The 21,598-nt window shown below is 49.0% G+C and overlaps 1 protein-coding gene across 1 annotated transcript in view; it reads left to right on the top strand.

Moving 5' to 3' along the window:
* The window catches only part of cux1a (cut-like homeobox 1a), a 252,591-nt gene that overhangs the window by 150,274 nt on the left and 80,719 nt on the right, over nucleotides 1–21,598 (top strand). Inside the window, 3 exon segments of the mRNA XM_080780448.1 lie at nucleotides 916–1,053; nucleotides 4,896–5,106; nucleotides 15,982–16,070. Coding sequence (XP_080636574.1) covers nucleotides 916–1,053; nucleotides 4,896–5,106; nucleotides 15,982–16,070 — 438 coding nt within the window.

Below are 21,598 nucleotides of genomic sequence, written 5' to 3'. Positions count from 1 at the left end.
TCTAATGCATATGACATGAGCTCCCATGAAGCAGAGCAACATGAGACCACATCATATTCACACGCTAGGCTCTTTTTAGGATGTTGTTTATGTTTTTGTTTTTTACTCTTAAGTGCTCACTGTGTGTTTCACTGTGGCTTCACTGTCCCGCAGTGAAATTGGCCGATCTACAATATTCTCACACTGAGTTATTTTGGGAGCCCCCCTCCCCCCAACTCTCCCTGTCTCTGTGGACCAATGGTTTTAATGGGATCCTATGATTGCATAACAGCGCCAGCTGTCTGATGAAAGACAGTTGGGTTGAATTGGGGCGTGCATTAATTAGCGACGGAGCAATTAGCCGGCTTGTTGCGGCATCTGATGAGCATGCTGGGCCAGGCGAACTGCTGAATGCTACGAGGGGGGCCGGGCGAACTGCTGAATGCTACGAGGGGGGGAGGGGTGAACTGCTGAATGCTACGAGGGGGGCCGGGCGAACTGCTGAATGCTACGAGGGGGGCCGGGCGAACTGCTGAATGCTACGAGGGGGGCCGGGCGAACTGCTGAATGCTACGAGGGGGGCCGGGCGAACTGCTGAATGCTACGAGGGGGGCCGGGTGAACTGCTGAATGCTACGAGGGGGGCCGGGCGAACTGCTGAATGCTACGAGGGGGGCCGGGCGAACTGCTGAATGCTACGAGGGGGGCCGGGCGAACTGCTGAATGCTACGAGGGGGGTGCGACGATACATTTTCATCGCGATACGTGGTTGACGATACGATACATGAGACGACATTCGTTCATTGATGGCGATACGATACGAATCATACGATTCAATGATTCAAAATTGAAGCAAAGAAATTAAATCTGTGTGAAACATCTGGATAGTGCATGTTTTTTTAATGTAACATTCTCTCTGTTCTCCTCCTTAATCCAGACCCCATGCCGGTGTTGGAGGCTCACCAGCAGCTCACGCTGAGCGTGCAGAAGATGCACGACGTGGAGACGGAGAACCAGAACCTCCGGCAGGCCCTGGAGGCCTGCTCGCAGGACAAGGCCCAGCTCCACAGCCACGGTCAGTTCAGCCTCTGTTAGCATGTTGTCAAAAGGGTGAGATGGAAGCAGAGGACAGGGTGAGATGGAGGCAGAGGACAGGGTGAGATGGAGGCAGAGGACAGGGTGAGATGGAGGCAGAGGACAGGGTGAGATGGAGGCAGAGGACAGGGTGAGATGGAGGCAGAGGACAGGGTGAGATGGAGGCAGAGGACAGGGTGAGATGGAGGCAGAGGACAGGGTGAGATGTAGGCAGAGGACAGGGTGAGATGTAGGCAGAGGACAGGGTGAGATGTATAGGCAGAGGACAGGGTGAGATGGAGTCAGAGGACAGGGTGAGATGGAGGCAGAGGACAGGGTGAGATGGAGGCAGAGAGGACAGGGTGAGATGGAGGCAGAGAGGACAGGGTGAGATGGAGGCAGAGGACAGGGTGAGATGGAGGCAGAGGACAGGGTGAGATGGAGGCAGAGGACAGGGTGAGATGGAGGCAGAGGACAGGGTGAGATGGAGGCAGAGGACAGGGTGAGATGGAGGCAGAGGACAGGGTGAGATGGAGGCAGAGGACAGGGTGAGATGGAGGCAGAGGACAGGGTGAGATGGAGGCAGAGGACAGGGTGAGATGGAGGCAGAGAGGACACGGTGAGATGGAGGCAGAGGGGACAGGGTGAGATGGAGGCAGAGGACAGGGTGAGATCGAGTCAGAGGACAGGGTGAGATGGTGGCAGAGGACAGGGTGAGATGGAGGCAGAGAGGACAGGGTGAGATGGTGGCAGAGGACAGGGTGAGATGGAGGCAGAGGACAGGGTGAGATGGAGGCAGAGGACAGGGTGAGATGGTGGCAGAGGACAGGGTGAGATGTAGGCAGAGGACAGGGTGAGATGGAGGCAGAGGACAGGGTGAGATGGAGGCAGAGGACAGGGTGAGATGGAGGCAGAGGACAGGGTGAGATGGAGGCAGAGGACAGGGTGAGATGGAGGCAGAGGACAGGGTGAGATGGAGGCAGAGGACAGGGTGAGATGGAGGCAGAGGACAGGGTGAGATGGAGGCAGAGGACAGGGTGAGATGGAGGCAGATGATTCGCTGTGGCGGGAAAAAGCAGAAAGGAAAATAATATTCCCGTATTGTGCAGGGACATTCAGACCCAAATGACTCCCCCTCTCCGGTGCCTAGGCTGTAGTGTGATCAAATAGGGCGTACATTTACAAAAACCCCCACAAAATGTTAGAATATGGAGATACGAGGTTTCTTTCCGACAGCGGTGATGTGTGTCTACATCAGTATCCCTCCTCCTTACTGTAGGAGACTGTCAGGGAGGTGGGGGGGGGATGGGGGGTCTAGCAGGGGAGGTGGGGGGAGAGGGTGAGGAGGAGAGAGCAGGGTTCTGCCCTCGCACGCCCCGGAATCCCCTTCACGCCAAGACCCTAATTGACTCAGTTCAGAAGCGGCAATATTTTATTTCAGCATTGATTTTCTCTCTCGCTCCCATGCTTACCACCTCTCTCTCTCTCTCTCTCTCTCTCTCTCTCTCTCTCTCTCTCTCTCTCTCTCTCTCTCTCTCTCTCTCTCTCTCGCCAGCCGGGGGGGCCTCTATCGATTCACCGCAACCTAAATGTTTGAAGTTCAATTTAACAGTTAAGGGGAGAAAAGGGCTCCCGGGGGACTCGTTGGCATTGATTATGTGTCAGGCCTGGATCGCTGCAGTTTAAATCACCATAGAAGAGAGAGAGAGGGAGAGAGATAGAGGGAGAGAGAGAGAGAGAAATGTGCAAGCTTTCCTTCTGTCAGTAATATGCTCTGATTTGCTATTAGGGAGTTGGAAGTATCTGATATGAACACACACGTACACACACACACGCGCACGCACGTTTGTATTACTATACTTGTGAAGACATAATCATTTTATGAATGTCATTTTTATTTTCTTGCGCACACACGCGCACGGCTACGCACGCACACACGTGCACACGCACACACACACACACACACACACACACACACGCACACACACACACACACACACACACACACACACACACACACACACACACGGTGAGAGGTACAGTATGAAGCTGTAACTTCATTTCTCGTTACAGAAGGTGACGTGACAGCCATATTGAACCAGAAAGAACAGGAACACTCCACTGCTGTTTGGAGGGGGGCTTGTTTCTAAAGTGTAGTTGCTTATTCGGGCATGCTGTACGCACATGCACGGCTTGCACGCACACACACACACACACACACACACACACACACACACACACACACACACTACACACACGACATACACGACACACCTACAATATGCTAACTAGTAACTAACTACAGAACAAAATGCATATAAAATGTGCGCAGATAAGGCATAAATGAAGTGTTAAGTGTTCAGGGCATTGTTCCACCCACCAGAGACGTGACCCTGAGTGATGTGAATGTACAGCAGACCATTAATGGAGGACTTAACACCCACGGCTAATGGCACAGCTCTGTCTGTCTGTCTGTCTGTATGATGGGAAGCAGAGTTTTTAGCAGACATTAGCCTACGTGATTTCTCACAGTGACAGTGCAGTACAGTAGAGGGACCCCCTGGGGACCCCCACACGGTAACTCTGTCATTTACTACTGTACTCTAAGTGCAATTTTTAGGTATTTGTACTCTACTTGAGTATTTCCAATTTCCAATACTTTTGCTTCTACTCGGATCCAAATATTTGCATTTGCATGTTCAGAAATTAAACCTGAAGTTCAAACATTTTCCCAGAGAATTTTAGACACTTTTGACAAAATTCTCATAAGGAAAAAATGTAAAAGTGAGACGCGTTGTGAGCTTGTAGATCTGCTATTTTCACTTTGTCGGTGGGACATCAAATTTCTCCTTTGTGTCTCGAGCAAAACGGTTTGGGAAGCACTAACCCTGATACATACATGCAGTACAGTACTGTACCAAACTGGGGGTCGTTGAAATGAAAGCGTTTGAGAAGCACTGGTTTGCACATTCAGGTTTTATATTCCGTTCATGGCTATACATATTGTTAGTGCAGTACCAGGGGGGGGGGGGGGGCTGTTCATAGCGGGCTGATTGCTTGGCGCCTGGAAGTGCTTCTCCTAGTGTTCTCCCCCAAAAACCACTCATCTGATCTACTACTCTTCCCTGGGTCCTCAGCCACACACCTGCCAAGTGTGAAGTCAATCCCAAGAGCGATGCTCGAGATTAGCGAAAGGAAAGATAGGCAGACGGGCGTGAATAAATATAGATATATGCAACGTAGATTTAGAATGTTAGATTTGTTCCATTTCCACATTGAATAAAACACCCTCGTTACTGTATAGGTTGCTTACCCACATTTTCTCACATCATTTTTTTTGGTGGAACAGGAGAACTGACAAAACAGATCAGGGTTTTAGCCAGGCGACCGCAGAATGTGTGAACTCGCAAAGCGACCGCAATGTTGAGGCTGGAGCACTCGGGGCTCGCTGCCATGTTGATATGAAGGAAATCGGCTCCAAACCGTGACGGTATAATCGTCCATATTATGGTGAATTTTAAAAGGATGAAGGGATTTTCGTCATAATCTCCTTATTACTGTAAGGCTAGCCAATGTGTCTTAATTCCTTTGTCTTTTCCCAAAATGCAGTCCAGTTGCCTTACCTGCCAAGTGCCAACTGCATCATGGGAAATGTAGGAAAAAAAACAAAAACGGAGAGAAGGCCCAAAATAGACAGAATGTCTCGAAAGTCTCCTATCATTGCTTCTGTACACTATATTAAAATGAAACATCTCTCTCTCTCTGTTTGTGCATGTGCGTGTGTGCGTGTGTGTGTGTGTGCGTGTGTGTGTGTGTGTGTGTGTGTGTGTGTGCATGTGTCAGAAATGACAATTAAAGCACTTAAGCAGCAGATTGAGGAGTATGAGAAGACGCTGAAGCAGCAGGCCAAGGAACTAGGCCAGGAGGAGACGCAGGAGGAGGAGACGCAGCAGCAGGAGGAGGGCAGGGACAAGGCAGAGGAGGAGGAGGAGGTGAAGGAGGAGGAGGAGGTGAAGGAACAACGGGTCGGCGACGGCCATGAGGAAGAACAGAGGTGAGAAGAAGCACCGTGTGTGTCCTCATGCTGAACTGATTACTTCGTGCTAGGGGTTCTCAAACTGTAACATTCCAAAGGACCCCTGGCCTGTACCTCTGACGGTGTACAACATGGAACCAAATGGACCTGCCGTTCTCATTATTCTGTAATGGCGCGGTCACACTGGCAGATGCAAAGCGACGCAGAATATCTGTGGCTTTTGTATCTTTGTCGCTGACATTGAAACCAACTCAACTTTGTTTTTTTGCGGCTTTGTAGCTGTTGTAGCTCTTGTAGCAAAGCTACAAACGTCTCCTGTATCCTCATATCTTCACGTCGCTGGCTTTTGTTAAAAAGGAATTCCAGCCTGTATCTTCGCATGCTGCCGGTGTGTGAACACCGCATTTGGAAGCCCCGTCCAGGGCCTTTATTGGACCCTGGACGCATACTTTGAGAACCGCTGCTTGAAAACCACGTCTCACTCGCATGAACACATGAACCTGCAGCGTCCTCATCTAATGCCGTGTTCACACGGGCAGATGCAAAGATACAGTCTACCATTCATTGTCAATGGAAGCCAGCGACATGAAGATGCAAAGATCATGCATCAGATGTTTGTATCTGCTGCGAAAGCTACACAAAGGTAGCGTAGCTTTGCATCTCTGTATCCTTCGCATCTGACCCATGTGAACTTGACGTAACAAGCCTCACAATGCGTCGCGAACTCGCAGATCGGCTATTTTGGGCGAAGGGATTTGATGTAGAGGGAAAGCCCCTGTGGTGGGGGGGGGTGGTTAAATACAGTGGGGTTTAAGTGGTTGCATCCTGAGTGGTAATGTAGTGTGCAAGATGGATCATCTTAGACCGGCCCACAATGCATCTCTGTGTATGTGGCGTGCCCTCACTGGCCCTATTCCTGTCAACAATGCAGATGGCTAAGTACTGCTTTAGGGAGAGAGAGAGAGAGAGTGTGAGAGGAGAGTTGGAGAGGCCTGGGTGATTACCCCCTTAGGATTTATTGAGATTGCTTGTCTTATTGAAAAGCCAATACCTACAACTCCTAGTATTAAAACATTATTGTCAGTTAGGGTTTAAATCGTGGATGCGCTGTGCTTTACGACAGCGTATAGCTGTCCACGGGGCTAAAAATAACACTCCAACCTGACACCCCAGCCATACCACGTGAAAATAGCAGATCTACAAGCTACAAGCCGCCGCGACGCGTCGCTTTTTACGCCACGTTTCGAACTTGTCGATCTGGTATTTTGGATACTGTGTGTACGACGCTGTAGTATGATCAAGTAGGGCATTTCATTGATTTACGAAGATAATGGAGATAAGAGGTTTCTGCCCGACAGCAACGTTATATGCTTAGGTTATTTTGAGAGTTTCCACCTGTAGCGACAGGCCCGGAATAGGAGCGTCAGGGTTCATGTGCTTAATGGCTCATATCAGAGGCTGGTCTATATAGTCAGGGTTGGACACTGTGATTATAGGGTGGGAGTTCACGTCCACCGGCTTCCTGAAGCAGGCCTTTAAATAGCACCCGTGTTTAATTGTGCTAACACTGCAAAGATACGGCAAAGAACAACAACACGGCTTCTTCTCGCTGTTTCTGTCGAGCAGTGAGCGTCAAGCGCGCACCAGGGGGAAATGTTAGGCGAGTGGCGACCGCTTTCAGAGGTGTCATTACATAGAAAACTAGAGGATGGCATAATGGTGGCCTAAAAATATATAAAAAGGTCTACAAGCTGAGCTTGTAAAGCTGCAATTGTTTTCTGTCTTTTAAAAGATATATAATATGTAATTCCCGCATGTTGACATGCCCAAAATACGGCGGCCAAGTTTTTAAAGTGAATCTGCAGAAACTTCAGAAGAATCTGCAGAAGTAAAACAAGCGTGTCTGTGAGTGTCGATCTAAAATCTGATTAACTCATTTACTGCCAAGGGGCGAGTTTGGACGAGTCTTTAGGTTTTTATTGAATTATTATGAAAGATGGCCGTCTTCATTATCATCTGATTAGCTCCCTGTTGCTATAGCTATCGATACTCAGGCAGTGGATTGGAAACAATGATAACTGGATTTTTAAAACCCATTTGTCTCGGGATTTCGTTTTCGTTTCAAAGTGATCTTTTTCCAGGCTCATGGCAAATGGTGGAAAAAAAATTGAAGTAAAAGTTGCGTACTATACTTATTATTTATCCACCTCAAACACTTATCCACCACAAACGAATGCTGTGTACAGCATACAGTACAGTCAAGCAAAGTAATAACATCGGCCGTACCCCACTGAGTCAACCCCTCGACTCCCCCGCGCCGTACGCTATCTGAGCAGTCAGCCATCAGTGGGTGAAAAGCCCTGAAAATCCATTGCTCATTGTGGTTTTGCTTTGAGCTGTCTGGTTTGTTTGTTTTGGGGGTTTTCTGCACCCTCTGGTGGCCGTATGTGGACAGAGTGACATAAGTGCATACTGTACATACATATGCGCAGACAGACGGTCTCCTTGCAGTAACTGTAGCGCTTCGCGGCTCAAATAGTGATTACCAAACAGGCCGCACCTCCCTGGGAAGGCCCTAAATGTTCTCCCTGTGCGACTAGACAAAAGTCTTTTAGTTTTAGTTTTTTTATCGACGTGTGATAACATGACAAAGAGGCTGTCAGAAACATAATGGCAGGCGCTGCGGTGGCTAAACCAGTCTGTGTACATAACATACTGTATGCTACTGTACGCTGTACGGATCCCAGTTTTAACATCTGCTCATGATCACCCGTCATTGCCAGTTTTTTCTTTTTCTTTTTCTTTTTTTTCTTTTCTTCCTTTCTTTCTTTTCTTTCTAATCTCAGACACTAATGAAACACTTGGCACTTTCAACCTGGTTGTCCTCCTTTTGGACAAGTCATTATAGGCAAAGAAATCTGTCAAAAATATTTAAAATAAAAATAAATGGCCAAAATAATGATTATTGAATGTATGGTTGCAGGAAAAAAGTGTCTATAAAAAAAAGAAAAAAGACTATATAAAAAACCATATTGTGTAATAAATGATACAAGAAATGCAACATTTTTGAAATATTTGCGCGAGCTCGCAGATCTGCTACTTCTGATGCTTTTGTGTGATGATCAAGTAGGACGTTAATTTACGGAAAAAAACTAACGTAACGTAAGAAATATGAAGATAAGAGGTTTCTGCCCGACAGCAACGTATAGGATAGGTCATTTTGGGGCGGGAACCACTTTTGGTGTTTTAAACATTATGTTATAATTTAGCTATTTTTGAAAAATCGTGAAAATGCGGCACAAATCTTTGAATATATATTCTTTCAGAAGACTTTCTTTTATTTTATTTCGACGTCAGGCCTAAATGGGTTAACCGCTTCAATCCGTAAAATTGCTGCTTTTTTCGCTGTCTATATACACCACAACTATTAGCCAAAAATAGCCGATCTACAAGCTCACAACGCATCACAATGTCCTCGTCCCCCCCCCCATAGAATATGGATGCTGGAGGTCAAGCAGGAGGTTAATTGGTTGAGAGGTATTTAAGTGGTCTGCTAAATGCCTAAATTGTAAATTGATTGTAAATTGACAGACCGATGTGATTTAAGGGTCCACATAATGATCCAAAAGGGGGGGATGGGTTGACATTGCGGTCGTTTGGTGTTTGGCCTGTGTGGCCTCGCTGGCTTGTGGTCCGTGCTGTCCCGGGAGGTTATTCCAGTGGAGGGAGAGAGAGAGAGAGAGAGAGAGAGAGAGAGAGAGGGCTGCGTGAAGGGCATCGGGGCGGCCAGGCGCTATCAACACTCCATCATTCCGGCGGGGCAAATATTGATTCAAGACGAGAGTGAGTGTGAGTGAGATATCGGCCCCCTTTTGTTCATTTCTCCTCCTCCGCTGGTGATATCTTTTTTTATCGGTGACCGTTTGAGTTCTCCCCTGAGCTGCCGCTCCGGGCGCTCTCTTGTTTTATTTCGATTTCCGATTGCTGTGATTCATTTCTATTATTATTATTGGGCCTAACACCACCAGGAAAACCCCTTAAGGCAGGGGTGGGCAACTGTGACGATGGAGAGGGCCGCTATAGTTCCACACTCAGTCCATAGGGCCGCTGTAGTTCCACACTCACTCCAGAGGGCCACTATAGTTCCACACTCACTACAGAGGGCCACTATAGGTCCACACTCACTACAGAGGGCCACTATAGGTCCACACTCACTCCAGAGGGCCACTATAGTTCCACACTCACTCCAGAGGGCCACTATAGTTCCACACTCACTACAGAGGGCCACTATAGTTCCACACTCACTACAGAGGGCCACTATAGTTACACACTCACTCCAGAGGGCCACTATAGTTCCACACTCACTCCAGAGGGCCACTATAGTTCCACACTCACTCCAGAGGGCCACTATAGTTCCACACTCACTCCAGAGGGCCGCTATAGTTCCACACGCACTACAGAGGGCCACTATAGTTCCACACTCACTACAGAGGGCCACTATAGTTCCACACTCACTCCAGAGGGCCACTATAGTTCCACACTCACTCCAGAGGGCCACTATAGTTCCACACTCACTCCAGAGGGCCGCTATAGTTCCACACTCACTACAGAGGGCCACTATAGTTCCACACTCACTCCAGAGGGCCACTATAGTTCCACACTCACTCCAGAGGGCCACTATAGTTCCACACTCACTCCAGAGGGCCGCTATAGTTCCACACTCACTACAGAGGGCCACTATAGTTCCACACTCACTACAGAGGGCCACTATAGTTCCACACTCACTACAGAGGGCCACTATAGTTCCACACTCACTCCAGAGGGCCGCTATAGTTCCACACTCACTCCATTCCTCTTCTACTCCATTACATCTCATAGGGAAATATTGAACTTTTACTCATCCACATTTTTATTTGAAAATTTTAGTTACTTTGTAGATTTTGATTATCATTACAAAACATACCATAATATAACCACTATAACCACTGCTCATTTCAAATGAGTCATTTTCATAATGAGTACTTTTACTCTTGGTACTGTAAGTACATCTTAACGCCAACACATTTGAATCCTGGACTTTTACTTGTAACAACAGTGTTTCTATAATCCAGTATTGGTACTTTTACTTAACCCATTCTGGGCGGGAACCCCTTTTGGTGTTTTTAAGCATTATGTTATGCTTTAGCTATTGGAAAATAGCAGATCTACAAGCTGAACTTGTAGGTCTGCTATTCTTTTTTTTATCGTGAAAATGTGCCTGAAATCTTTGAATATATATTGTTACAGAGTGAGTTTTTAACTCAAATCTGTGCTACTGGGAGGGTCCCTGGAACAACATATTTTCAGATGGGGGTCGGCGGCCAGTTACATAAAATGTCTGGTGTCCTTGACATGAAATATTGAGCACCACTGACGTACAGTAGGAACATGAGGTTTTTCAGACAACTGTTAGGATTTAGAAGGCATTTTTTTGTGAAAAATGTGAGTACTTTTTCCACCACTGCTAGTTCTTCAGCTGTGGCTCCTTGGGGGGTTGGGGGGGTGGAGAGGTGCTGTATATACATTACACAGTGGATCTCAAGACTCTGTTCATGTCAAGGACCCCCAAATCAATATCCTATACCGTATATGGCTCCCATCTGAACACATTTTCTTCACATCACGGCGTGATGTGAATGATTGAATGATTAACACGATTGTTACCGTGTGCGGGGGATTACAGTCAAAGGTTATTCTAAAAGGAAAAACATGGAAAGGCCCAGGGGGTGGGGGGGGGGGTCTTGTTTCCATTGTACTTATCAGTCATAACATTGTGTCTGTGGTGGTGCATGCATGTACTTTTTAAATAACCATAGCTTGCTCAATTTTCAACCGATTTCCAAACGGTTTGGTTTGTTATAAACATACAGAGATGTACTTATGATACTGCATGACGTATAATTGACTTTCATATAAATAAAAATAACATTAAGCATGATAAGCATCCTGAATCATTGCCACGTTTATTAACGTTTGTAATAAACCAAACTGTTTGTAAATCCATCAAGATTTCAGCGAGTTAAACCCATTCTGGGCGGGAACCCCTTTTGGTGTTTAAAGCATTATGTTAAGCTTTAGCTGTTGAAAAATAGCAGATCTAAAAGCATGTTTGAGAACCACTGACATAGAAACATGGGTTTAGAAGGCATTTTTTTAATTTCGACCTCAGGCCTAAATGGGTCGAGTGGAGTTTAGGAGCTGGTTTTCACCGAAGCACTTCTTAATACTTTCCATTGGTTCAATATTTTTGAGCGGTGCCTAAAGTGCTCCAATGGCTGTGTGTGTGTGTATGCATGCACTGTATGGTACGACCCATTCACGCCTGCAGCTGATTGGTCACACACTGTTGAGCAGCCTAAAGGGCCAATCACACTGAGCAGTAGAACTATAACTGCAGCCAACCAGTGGTGTTGTTGAGCAGCTCAGTTAATCACAGGTGTGTTTTTTTTTTGAGTGGTGCAACCACTCCAAGGAACAGCAATGTCCGTCCTAACCTATGTGACTATGTTTAGAGTACCAGTAGGGGCAAAAATAGCGCTGTTGTGCCAGAAAGAGAGATAGAGAGAGATACACTGCGTGATAAGAGGAGTTAACAAGCAATTATGGGCACTGTATTTTGCCCGTAAACCTCAGGTTTAGCAGCATATACAGTTAATATACGGTAATATACAGGTGTGATGGTACAATTCGGGAGTTTACAAATCGGGAGATTACGGGAGTTTGTTGGAAAGTTTAACGGGAGTTTCCTGTAATATACACATCCGTATTCCATGCTTTTTGTGCAGTGATAGTGTTGCACTGTTGCCTGCTAATTACAGAGAGAGAGAGAGAGAGAGAGAGAGAGAGAGGCAGGGGGAGAGGGAGAGGGGAGCTGCACCACTCAGTTCACACTGGTGTGATTGTCTTTAACCAACACACAGACGTAAAGAGTGCTCAATAGCATGGATTTATTCTTTTCATAAATCAATGCTAAACCTCAAACATTGAGTTATATGTGGTTTCTTCCAGACGGCAACGATATTATATATCTATCTTTGTGACATCCTGTCATTAAAACAGGTGTGTGGAGGTGTCGGTAGCCTCCGGGCCCTCGAGGGTGTGTGTGTGTGTGTGGGGGGGGGGGGGGGGGGGGGGGAAACCCATTAGCGAAGAAATGCTCTTAGATGTCTAGTGAATTAGAGGTGAGATAGAGTAACATTATCTTCTGCTATAATCACAAGCTACAGTTTGCTGCTCAGCCCGGCGTCAACCTGGGCGAAACCAGACGAGACCAGACACTCCAGATAAGAATCAGAATGGGCTTTATTGTCACCTCACCTCAAAGTTCAGCTGGAACTACTTTTTTTTTCACGTGCGCGCTTCATCATTTTGTAGTTTTTCGTGAGAAGAGAACGGATAAATAAAGAGAAAACTGGGGGGAGGGGGGTAGACATATCAGTAGGTATACTTTTTTTTCAGCATTCAAATTTGAAAACACCAAAAGTAGCAGATCTACAAGCTCATTTACATGCTCAATTTGAGCTTGTAGATCGGCTACTTTTTATGCTTTTGTGTGATGATGCAGCTGCTGTAGTGTATGATCAAAAGCGTTAATTTACGGGGAAAACACACACAAAGAATATGGAGATAAGAGGTTTCGGTTAAGTAGCAGATATGTACAGTATGTACATGTGATGGTTAGCGTCATACATGCTAACAACCAGCTATCAGGCGAGGTTCAAAGAAAAGTCGGTATACAGATTCACCTTCTTAAAATAATATGAATTATTAATAATAATAATATTAATAACACATTCCTAAAACACTCACATGGACACTCATACACTCACACATTCATTGTTGTGTTTCATTTTTAACTAAGGGACTGCAATGGAAATAAGCCGATGGCTTTCTTGCATTTATCCTTTTGATGGTGATGTATAACTATGTGCATTTTCCTGTACATGTAAACATTGTTAATAAACATATCAATCAAAAATATTGGCTAAATAATTGGATGTCTTCCTGGGACCCAAAAAGTAACCTACAAGCTCACAGCGTGCTGCGATGCGACGCAGATATAAACATCCTAAATATAATGTACACATGCAAATGCATAAATACAAAACTATACAAATGTAAAATAACTGACCTCATTAGCCTTTCTTGCACCTAGATGGAAATGGATCATTAGTTTTGATTCATTATTCTTTCATACAAGACACGAAAGGTATTTTTGACATCGTGACACTGAATCTTTCATAACATGTTATCCGTCATAGTCAACCTGTCGCAGATGCAGGGACGAGTTCACCAGTTCTGTCAAATCGTTTGACTGCAGCACCTGTTGAAGTCTAACTGCTTAAGCAGTGCAGGGTCCCCCAACGGGTCTGTACTTGATCCGCTCCTTTTCACCCCCCGTACTGATAGTAATATCTTCGCCAAATTAGCTGATCTACTGTACAAGCTCTTGTTGATGTGTCAAATATTACATACGGCAGACATTGTGCCGTATTGCTTCACAATATTTATCTGTGGAACCGAGTCAAACCTAAACGTTATGCCTACAATTCTAAATGCGTGTCAGGGTGTGTGTGTGTATGTGTGTGTGGGGGGGGGGTCCGTCCCCAAATAAAGTTTGGAAAACCCTCAGCCTTAAACGAGGAAAAGTTGGGAGGGTCGGAAAGGAGTACGCGTCGTGCTTTAATATTGCATTGGTAGAGGTGGCAGCGCGTGATCCCTGTAGCTACAGAAAGAAAAAGGCAGGTGTAACAACAACGGTCACAGCAGAGCGCGTCTAATTCCCCTGCCTCACCGCTGCTCTTGGCTCCCTTTAACTCTTTGAGTTAACCCATTCTGACCTGAGATCAGATTCTAAGAATGTCTTCTACATCCTGACACTTTTCATTCTGACCTGAGATCAGATTCTAAAAAGGTCTTCTACATCCTGACAGTTTTCATTCTGACCTGAGATCAGATTCTAAAAAATGTCTTCTATGTCAGTCGCTCTTCGATTTTTTAAAAATAGCAGACCTACAAGCTCGATCGTAGCGTGCCACTCGGTGGCGCGCTACGAGCTTGTAGATCTGCTTTTTGTCAATAGCTAAAGCATAACATAGTGCTAACACCAAAAGGGGTTCCCGCCCAAAGTGGGTTAAATTGATGGCTCCGGCTGTGGCGGTGGCAGGGCTCCTGGCACGGTGATGAACGATGCCCCTTGGGTGGCCCAGATGTTCCGTATTAATAATAACCTCGCGAACAGAACGGAACGGAACAGAGTAGAATAGGCTATACACACACCTGCTTTTGTTCCCTAAAAATACATCACTTTGAGCAAACTAGCTACGAGTTTCCCCACGAGTCAAAGGACAGGTTTGTGTCTGTCCTTAACATGCATATAGGACTTTCCTCTACTCTTTTCACCTTGATGGAAGAGGTACCCTGAATTCATTGTTGTCGGGCAGAAACCAGAAACCTCTCCATCTATCTCCATATTCAAAGTTTTTCTTTTTTGGGGTTTTCGTAGATTACCGCCCGTCCTGGAGCACAGTACTACAGCGTCACACGGAAGCATCAAAAGTAGCAGATCTACAAGCTCTACAAGATCTACAAGCTCTCGCCACATTATGAGCTTGTCGATCTGCTGATTTTGCTATTTTTGATTTTGAATCCGGAAAAGTAAACGGTTTTGGACATATGAGGTTTCCACCCGACAGAGACGATTTTGTTACTTCAGTAAAAGTAGCAATGCCACAATGTAGAACTGCTCTGTTACAAGTAAAGGACCTGTATTATAGAATCATGCTTGAATTGAAGTACAAAAGTATTGTCCAAATTACGTGTTGGGAGCTTGCTCGCTATTTTCTAAGTATAGTGAAAGTACAGTGCTCGAGTAAATGTACTTTAGCTGTATAGCGTTTCACTGTTGAGAGACTTTTTTCAGTTGAACAATAACTGTTTCGATTGACTATTTGAGTCTTTTTTACTATTAGTTGTTTCCTGTATCAGTAGCATCTTTGAGGTGTGTTGGTTGTAGTGCAATTAACGTATATGTGTTTGCTCTAATTTAGAGAATCACAGTGGCTACCTCAAGGTGTTATGATGCTGTCTAGGTAAATCTCTTATTTGGAGAGTATACAGTATGTCTGAACTTCCCCTGCTATTCTGAAGTCATTTTTACTTTAGTTTGGTTTAGTTTAGTTTGTCGCTGAATAGAAAATGTGTGCCTCTGTGGTTCTGCTCTAAAATAAATCCTTATGTTCGTACGTAATGTGGTTATCCCTCTCTCCTTTTTTTTACCTGGATTTAAACTTTGTAAGTCCCCCACATCCCCTCCGAGATCACTCCGGGGTCGTAAACAAGCGGACTTTTCCCAACACTGCGACTGAATAAGTCACTTTATCTGCCAAATGACATTGGCCGTTGGCGACATTAAGAGCAGAGCCATGTGAAACAACTTGAAGAGTTCCACTGTTGTGCGAGGGAACAGATTTACATTAGACTGTAAAGTGCATTCTCAACCACAGACATGTTCATTGTCTACATTCTGCATGTGAGACGCTTGAAGCCGGAGTCCTATAGAATCCTTAGAGGAGTCGATCCCTGTGGAAGCATCGTGTGATGGAATTACCATGCACCAGTCATCTTACACCAACTGTACAGGAACCTTGCACTCATTGCACTGCTTATGCATCGGTTCCATCATTTAAAGAAGCACGCCATCCATTTAAAAACCTGATATTTGTCTCCACCAGGCCGAAGGCATGGCGAGTGTCGTGCCAATAATCCTGATAAAGCACACTATCTCGTGTAATAGAGCTTCATTAAGTATGGCTTTTTATCTAACACTAAGCTGTGTTTTCTCTCTGTTGACAGTGAGCCCAGAGAGAGACAGGACTCGTCCGTGTCGAACCTGTTGGAGGCAGACACCAAAACCCAAGCCCTACAGTTGTACTGTAACACAGGTATGTACTGTACTGTATCACAAACTATTCAGGGGGGTCCCCGGATGATTAACCTATGATAAAGTCGGGTTGCAATTGCTGGTTTTGCTCATTTTCATCAAGTTTCAGTCTGAAACGGAAGCCTGTGTGTTTCTGAACCAATCAGAGTGTCGCATCCCTTCAGGCGACGCACAGAGCCTGTTTGTTTACAAGCGAGAGACAGACGGCAAGCTCAGCATGTTGGCTATACTACTTGTCTCATTTACAACCTATAATGTTTTCAGATACATATTTTAGCGTGCTGATTAAGTTTAAATTAATAATACGCTGTCTGGATGTTCTGTAATCAAAATCAGCTGTGTTTGGAGAAACGTGCAACTATGTATGGGAATCAAACAGGTGAATGAAACGCATCACGTTTTCATTCAAAGGGAGTAATTCAAAAGTATGGACTTTTTGTTATGACTCTAGTGTGGTGTGACCCAAAAGCACAGCAAGGAGAGGCAAAGGAGAGTTAAAGTCCACCGGGCGGATTTATATTCACAAACACGGAGGGAATAAAGCGATAGTTACGTATGTAACTACGGTTCTATGAGTCCTGAATGACCGCCAGAGGCGGTGCTTTAAGCACTGAATACGTCCCTTCGCGCATGCGCAGTCGAGTATTTATACCAACAATGTCAATTTTGACCCCGTGATGACCCCCGGAGTAGTCTATAACTTCCGGCAGTCACCTGGGGCTCAGTCCCTACAGAATCTTCTCGCGAGAACACGAGGATTCTGAGTGACAAGAGTGCCTCTGGCGGTCATTCAGGACTCATAGAACCGTAGTTACATACGTAACTATCGTTCTATTTCGTCCCTGCTGACCGCCAGAGGCGGTGCTTTAAGCACTGAATGACTTATACCAGACAAGTCACGAGGAATCCTGATTACAAACCTCAAAGGGTAGAACCGGAGGATTCGGGGAAGAGGACCACGTCCAATGGGTGGGGAGTGGCCACGTTCACCCTGTAAAATCTTGAGAAAGTGCCTGCCGAAGCCCATGAGGCGGCGGCACAAATGTCCTCCAAGGGCACCCCTCTCATGGCAGCCCACGATGTGGAAATGCTCCTTGTAGAGTGGCACCGTACACCTGATGGTACGGGGAGGTTACTTACCTCATAGGCGTGGCTGATTGTGTCTACAATCCAGTGGGACAGGCGCTGCTTGGAGAGAGCGCCGCCTTTGTTCACACCACTATGGCAAAGGAATAGCTGCTCTGCCCGCCTGATGCGTGCAGTAGCTTCAATGTAGGCTCTCAGAGCCCGGACTGGGCACAACAGCTCCAGTTTGTCTGTCCCCTCTCCAGGTGGGGGGTTAAATCGAGCCAGCCTGATAGGCTGGTTGAGGTGAGCCTGCGACAGCACCTTCGGGAGGAATGCTATGTTTGGCCACAGCGTGACCCCCGAGCCGTCTGCGTTCCACCTCAGACATGTTTCACTGACTGACAGAGCGTGCAGTTCACTGACGCGCTTTGCCGATGTAATGGCCAGGAGAAGGGATGTCTTGTATGACGCCCACTTCAGCTCGGCCTGTGCCAAGGGTTCGAAGGGAGGCCCGCACAGGGCGTCCAGTACCCGGTTAAGGTCCCATAACGGAGCCCTCGGAGCTCTCGGGGGATGCAACCTCCGAGCCCCTCTCAGGAAGAGGGACACCAGGTTGTGGCTCCCTACTGTGCGGTCGTTAATTGCCACATGGCGGCAGGAAATTGCTGCCACGTAAACCTTCAAGGTAGAGGGGGACCGGCCCTTACCTAGTAGAGATTGTAGGAACTCCAGGATTTTGGGTACAGGGCAGTGTACTGGGTCTTCGCCCAGATCCCTACACCAGCTGGAAAACAGCTTCCACCTGTTGTCATACTGTAGCCTGGTGGACGGCGCTCTGGCGTTCAGTATGGTGTATCTCACCGGGCTGCTCAGCAGTGGCTCCGGCCCCTGAGCGGCCAGACGCACAGCTGGAGGCGTTGTGGGCATGGGTGCCAGATCCGGCCTCCCAGCTGTGACAGTAGGTCCCTCCTGTCGGGGAGGCGCCAAGGCGTTCCGTGACAGAGGCTGTGGAGCAGGGGGAACCATGTCCTCCCTGGCCAGAAAGGGGCCACCAGCAGGATGGTGTGACCCTCCTGAACGACCCTCTGGAGAACTGAACGTACCAGAGGAAGTGGTGGAAATGCATAGAGCAGCTCCTGTGGCCAGGGGTGCGCCAGTGCGTCCAGGCCTAGAGGACTGATGGTTTCCGCTAGGGAAAACCAGCGAGGGCAGTGGGTTGACTCCCCTGAAGCGAATAGGTCCACCTGTGCTCTCCCGAAGCGGGCCCAGATGGTGTGCACCACCTCTGGATGGAGGCGCCATTCCCCTGACGGGGGCTTCTGGCGGGAGAGGAAGTCTGCGAGGTGGTTCCGCTCCCCTGGTATGTGCACCGCCCGTAGGCTGGTGAGACGGGGGGCCGCCCACGTCAGCAGGTCTGTGGACACCTCTAGTAGTCGTGCAGACTTGGTTCCGCCCTGGTGGTTGATGTGGAATACGGTTGAGGTGTTGTCTGACCGTACGAGTATGTGCCTGCCTCTCAAGTATGGCAGGAAGCGTTGTAGAGCCATGTGCACCGCACGTAGCTCCAGCACGTTTATGTGGTCTCGGCGATCTTCCGCCGACCACTGGTTGCGAGCTGTCCTGCTCTGCCACACCGCACCCCAGCCCAGGGGGCAAGCGTCGGTGGTGACGATCTCCCTGCGAGAGGGAATGGACCCCATAGGGACCCCCCTCGACAGGTAAGCCCTGTCTCTCCATGGGGCTAGGGCGAGTAGACACTGTTGTGACACGGTTATCTTTTTGTGTCTGTGTCGCTCGGCGTCCAACTGAAAACTGTTCAGCCACCTCTGCATGGGGCGCAGTCGCAGCAAACCCAGGGGGACAACGGCCGCCACGGACGTCAGTTTGCCCAAGAGGCGGAGGAATGTGATGAGCGACAGCCGACTGCCTCTCCGGAACATGGGAAGAAACTTCATAATGTCGTCCACCCGGCGTGAGGACGGACAGGCTTTCATCGTTCTGGTGTGTAACGCCAGACCAATAAATGTTGTGGTTTGGGATGGGATCAGGCAACTTTTTTCCACATTTACCTTTAACCCCAGCCGGGCTGCATGGGACAGGAGACGTGCTGTGTCCTCGGCTACCAGCGCCTGGGATGGCGCACAGATCAGCCAGTCGTCGAGGTATGGCAGGATCTTGACGCCCTGCGATTGGAGAGGCGCCAGCGCCGCTGCCACACACCTCGTGAATACTCTCGGAGAGAGGGAGAGTCCGAACGGCAGAACTCTGAACTGCCAGTGGCGGCCTCGATAGGCAAACCGCAGGAACTGGCGGTGTTGCCGAGCAATGGGGACATGAAAATATGCGTCCTTTAGGTCCACTGATGTGAACCATTCCCTGTGGGCGATGGATTGCAGGACGTCCCTTGAGGTCAACATGTGGAACGGAATGACCTTCATGTATTTGTTTAGCACCCTCAGGTCTAAGACGGGGCGAAAACCGCCTGTCTTCTTTGGCACTAGGAAGTATGTGGAGTAGAACCCCCTGGGGTGCTCCCGGGGGTCTACTGCTTCGATGGCGCCCTTGGCCAGGAGGATGGACAGCTCCTGGTCTAGGGCAAGGGCCTTTGCCGGGTCGGCTATAGTGGTCATTCTGACCCGGCCGGCTGTGGGGGGCCGGCGTCGGAACTGAAGCTTGTACCCGTGGGTTAAGGTGGCAATCACCCACGTGTCCGAAGCTTGAGCAGCCCAGTACCTGAGCTGCTGAGGTGTAAAGTATCCGACGGCCGGCCGCGTGGTCTCAGCGTCTGCCCCCCCGGCCCCTAGGGGCCCTGGGGGGGGGTCCCCCAGGGCCCGGGGCACGAAACTGCCTAGTAGAGGGCCGGCCAGGGTTATGGCCCTGCCTCTGTTCAGTCCGCTGGGAAGTGCGCTGGCCCCAAGTGGGGGCCTGTGGCAGGCGAGCTCGGGTGGCGGCCGAGGGGCCTCTGCTCCTGTTGGGAGGTCCCTCTGGGGGAGGCATGCGCTGTCGCCTCAGGCTTGACAGCTGCTCCTTGTCCGCCCTGGCCCGGATTGTGCGGTCCAGCGCTTCCCTCGCAGCTGGGCCGAATATCGCTCCCGGCACCACTGGAAGACCGCGCAGGGTTGCCCTGGTCTTCTCAGTCAGGTTGGCCTGAGAGAGCCAGACTTGGCGCCGCGCCTGAACGAGAGTGGACATCATCCGTCCCAGCTCTCTTGACATGAGGCCGAATGCCTCCAGTGATGCGTCGCAGAGGGTGTTGGCGTCTGCGGGCTCTGCGCTCGCGTTGTTCGCCTGCAGAGATGCAGAGAGGGCGAGCATGAGGTGTGACAGGGAGTTGGAGATCCTCCCGGCACGGGCTCCTGCATCATAAGCCCTTATGAGGAGGTCATCGGTGGTCCTGCACTGGGGTCGGGGGCACCTGGTGTCCTGCCGTAGCGCCTCGTCGGGGTCGACAACTAAGGAAGCGATGCAGGGCTCCACAGCCGGCATGCGCTGCAGGCCGACTCCTTCCGGGTTGTCCATGGCCGCGAGCATACGCCCATCGGCAGAGAGACGAGAGCAAGCCTTCGAGTCTCTCCAGCAAGTGTGTAGCTCCTTCAGGAAGTCCTCTGAGTGAGGAACGGTAAAGCTAGAGGGGGCTGGCTTGTTCTTGAAGAAACGGCTTGACGGGGCTGACTCCGCCTGCTGCGGTCCAGCCAGGCCCTGATGATCAAGAGCCATGTACAGGGCGGCCCTCATGGAGCCGCCAGCCGTCTCAGTCAGACCGGTCTGGGCTGATGAGTACGAGCCCTGCTCAGAGGCCTCGGAAGCCGCCTCTGCCCCATCCGCCTCACTTTCGTCATAGTCGTGGAAGTGGGTGGCTGAGGCCGCCAGGGACAGTGTGTCCGGGTCCTGACCCTCAGGGATCAGGTGCGGCATCGGCGGAGTAGGTGGTTCTACGTCCTCCGGCTGGATCTCGGGCTGACGGGCCATGAACATGGCCCTCATTAGGGCCAGGTCGGCAGACATCTGGTCGACCTTAGATGATAGCCTATGGTCAGGCCCCGCCCTTCTCTTGGAAGCAGGGGTCGAGGTAGCAGGTGTGGTGGATCGACGCTTGGAAGCCCTGGTCTGTCGTTGGGTTAGCATGCCCAATGGGGGAAGCTCACCGTCCACCTTCTCCACCTGTGCCAACCTGGCTATCCTCACCTCCCGGGGCATGATGGTGCAGTTCATGCATGGGTTGTCGCCGAGTGCCTCCCTCAGATGTTGGGGGCCAAGACACCCAGGGCAGAGGTCATGCCCATCCTCTGGCCGCAGAGGAGCCTGACAGGAGGTGCACAGGTGGTGGCAGGGTTCGTCCATCGGTAACCCACAGATGTAGCCCAGAGCGCGGACGCTAGTGGTTGCTAGAGGTGGAGCCGTATGCTGGAGGGAGGGAGCGCAGACGCTGCCTGTGCCAGCAGAGGCTACTGTTGGCTGTGC

The sequence above is a fragment of the Protomyctophum bolini genome (assembly GCF_963924005.1).
Source record: "Protomyctophum bolini genome assembly, chromosome: 13".
NCBI classification, from domain to species: domain Eukaryota; kingdom Metazoa; phylum Chordata; class Actinopteri; order Myctophiformes; family Myctophidae; genus Protomyctophum; species Protomyctophum bolini.
Note: the sequence above shows the minus strand (reverse complement) of the source record. Positions and strands in the feature narration are given on the sequence as shown.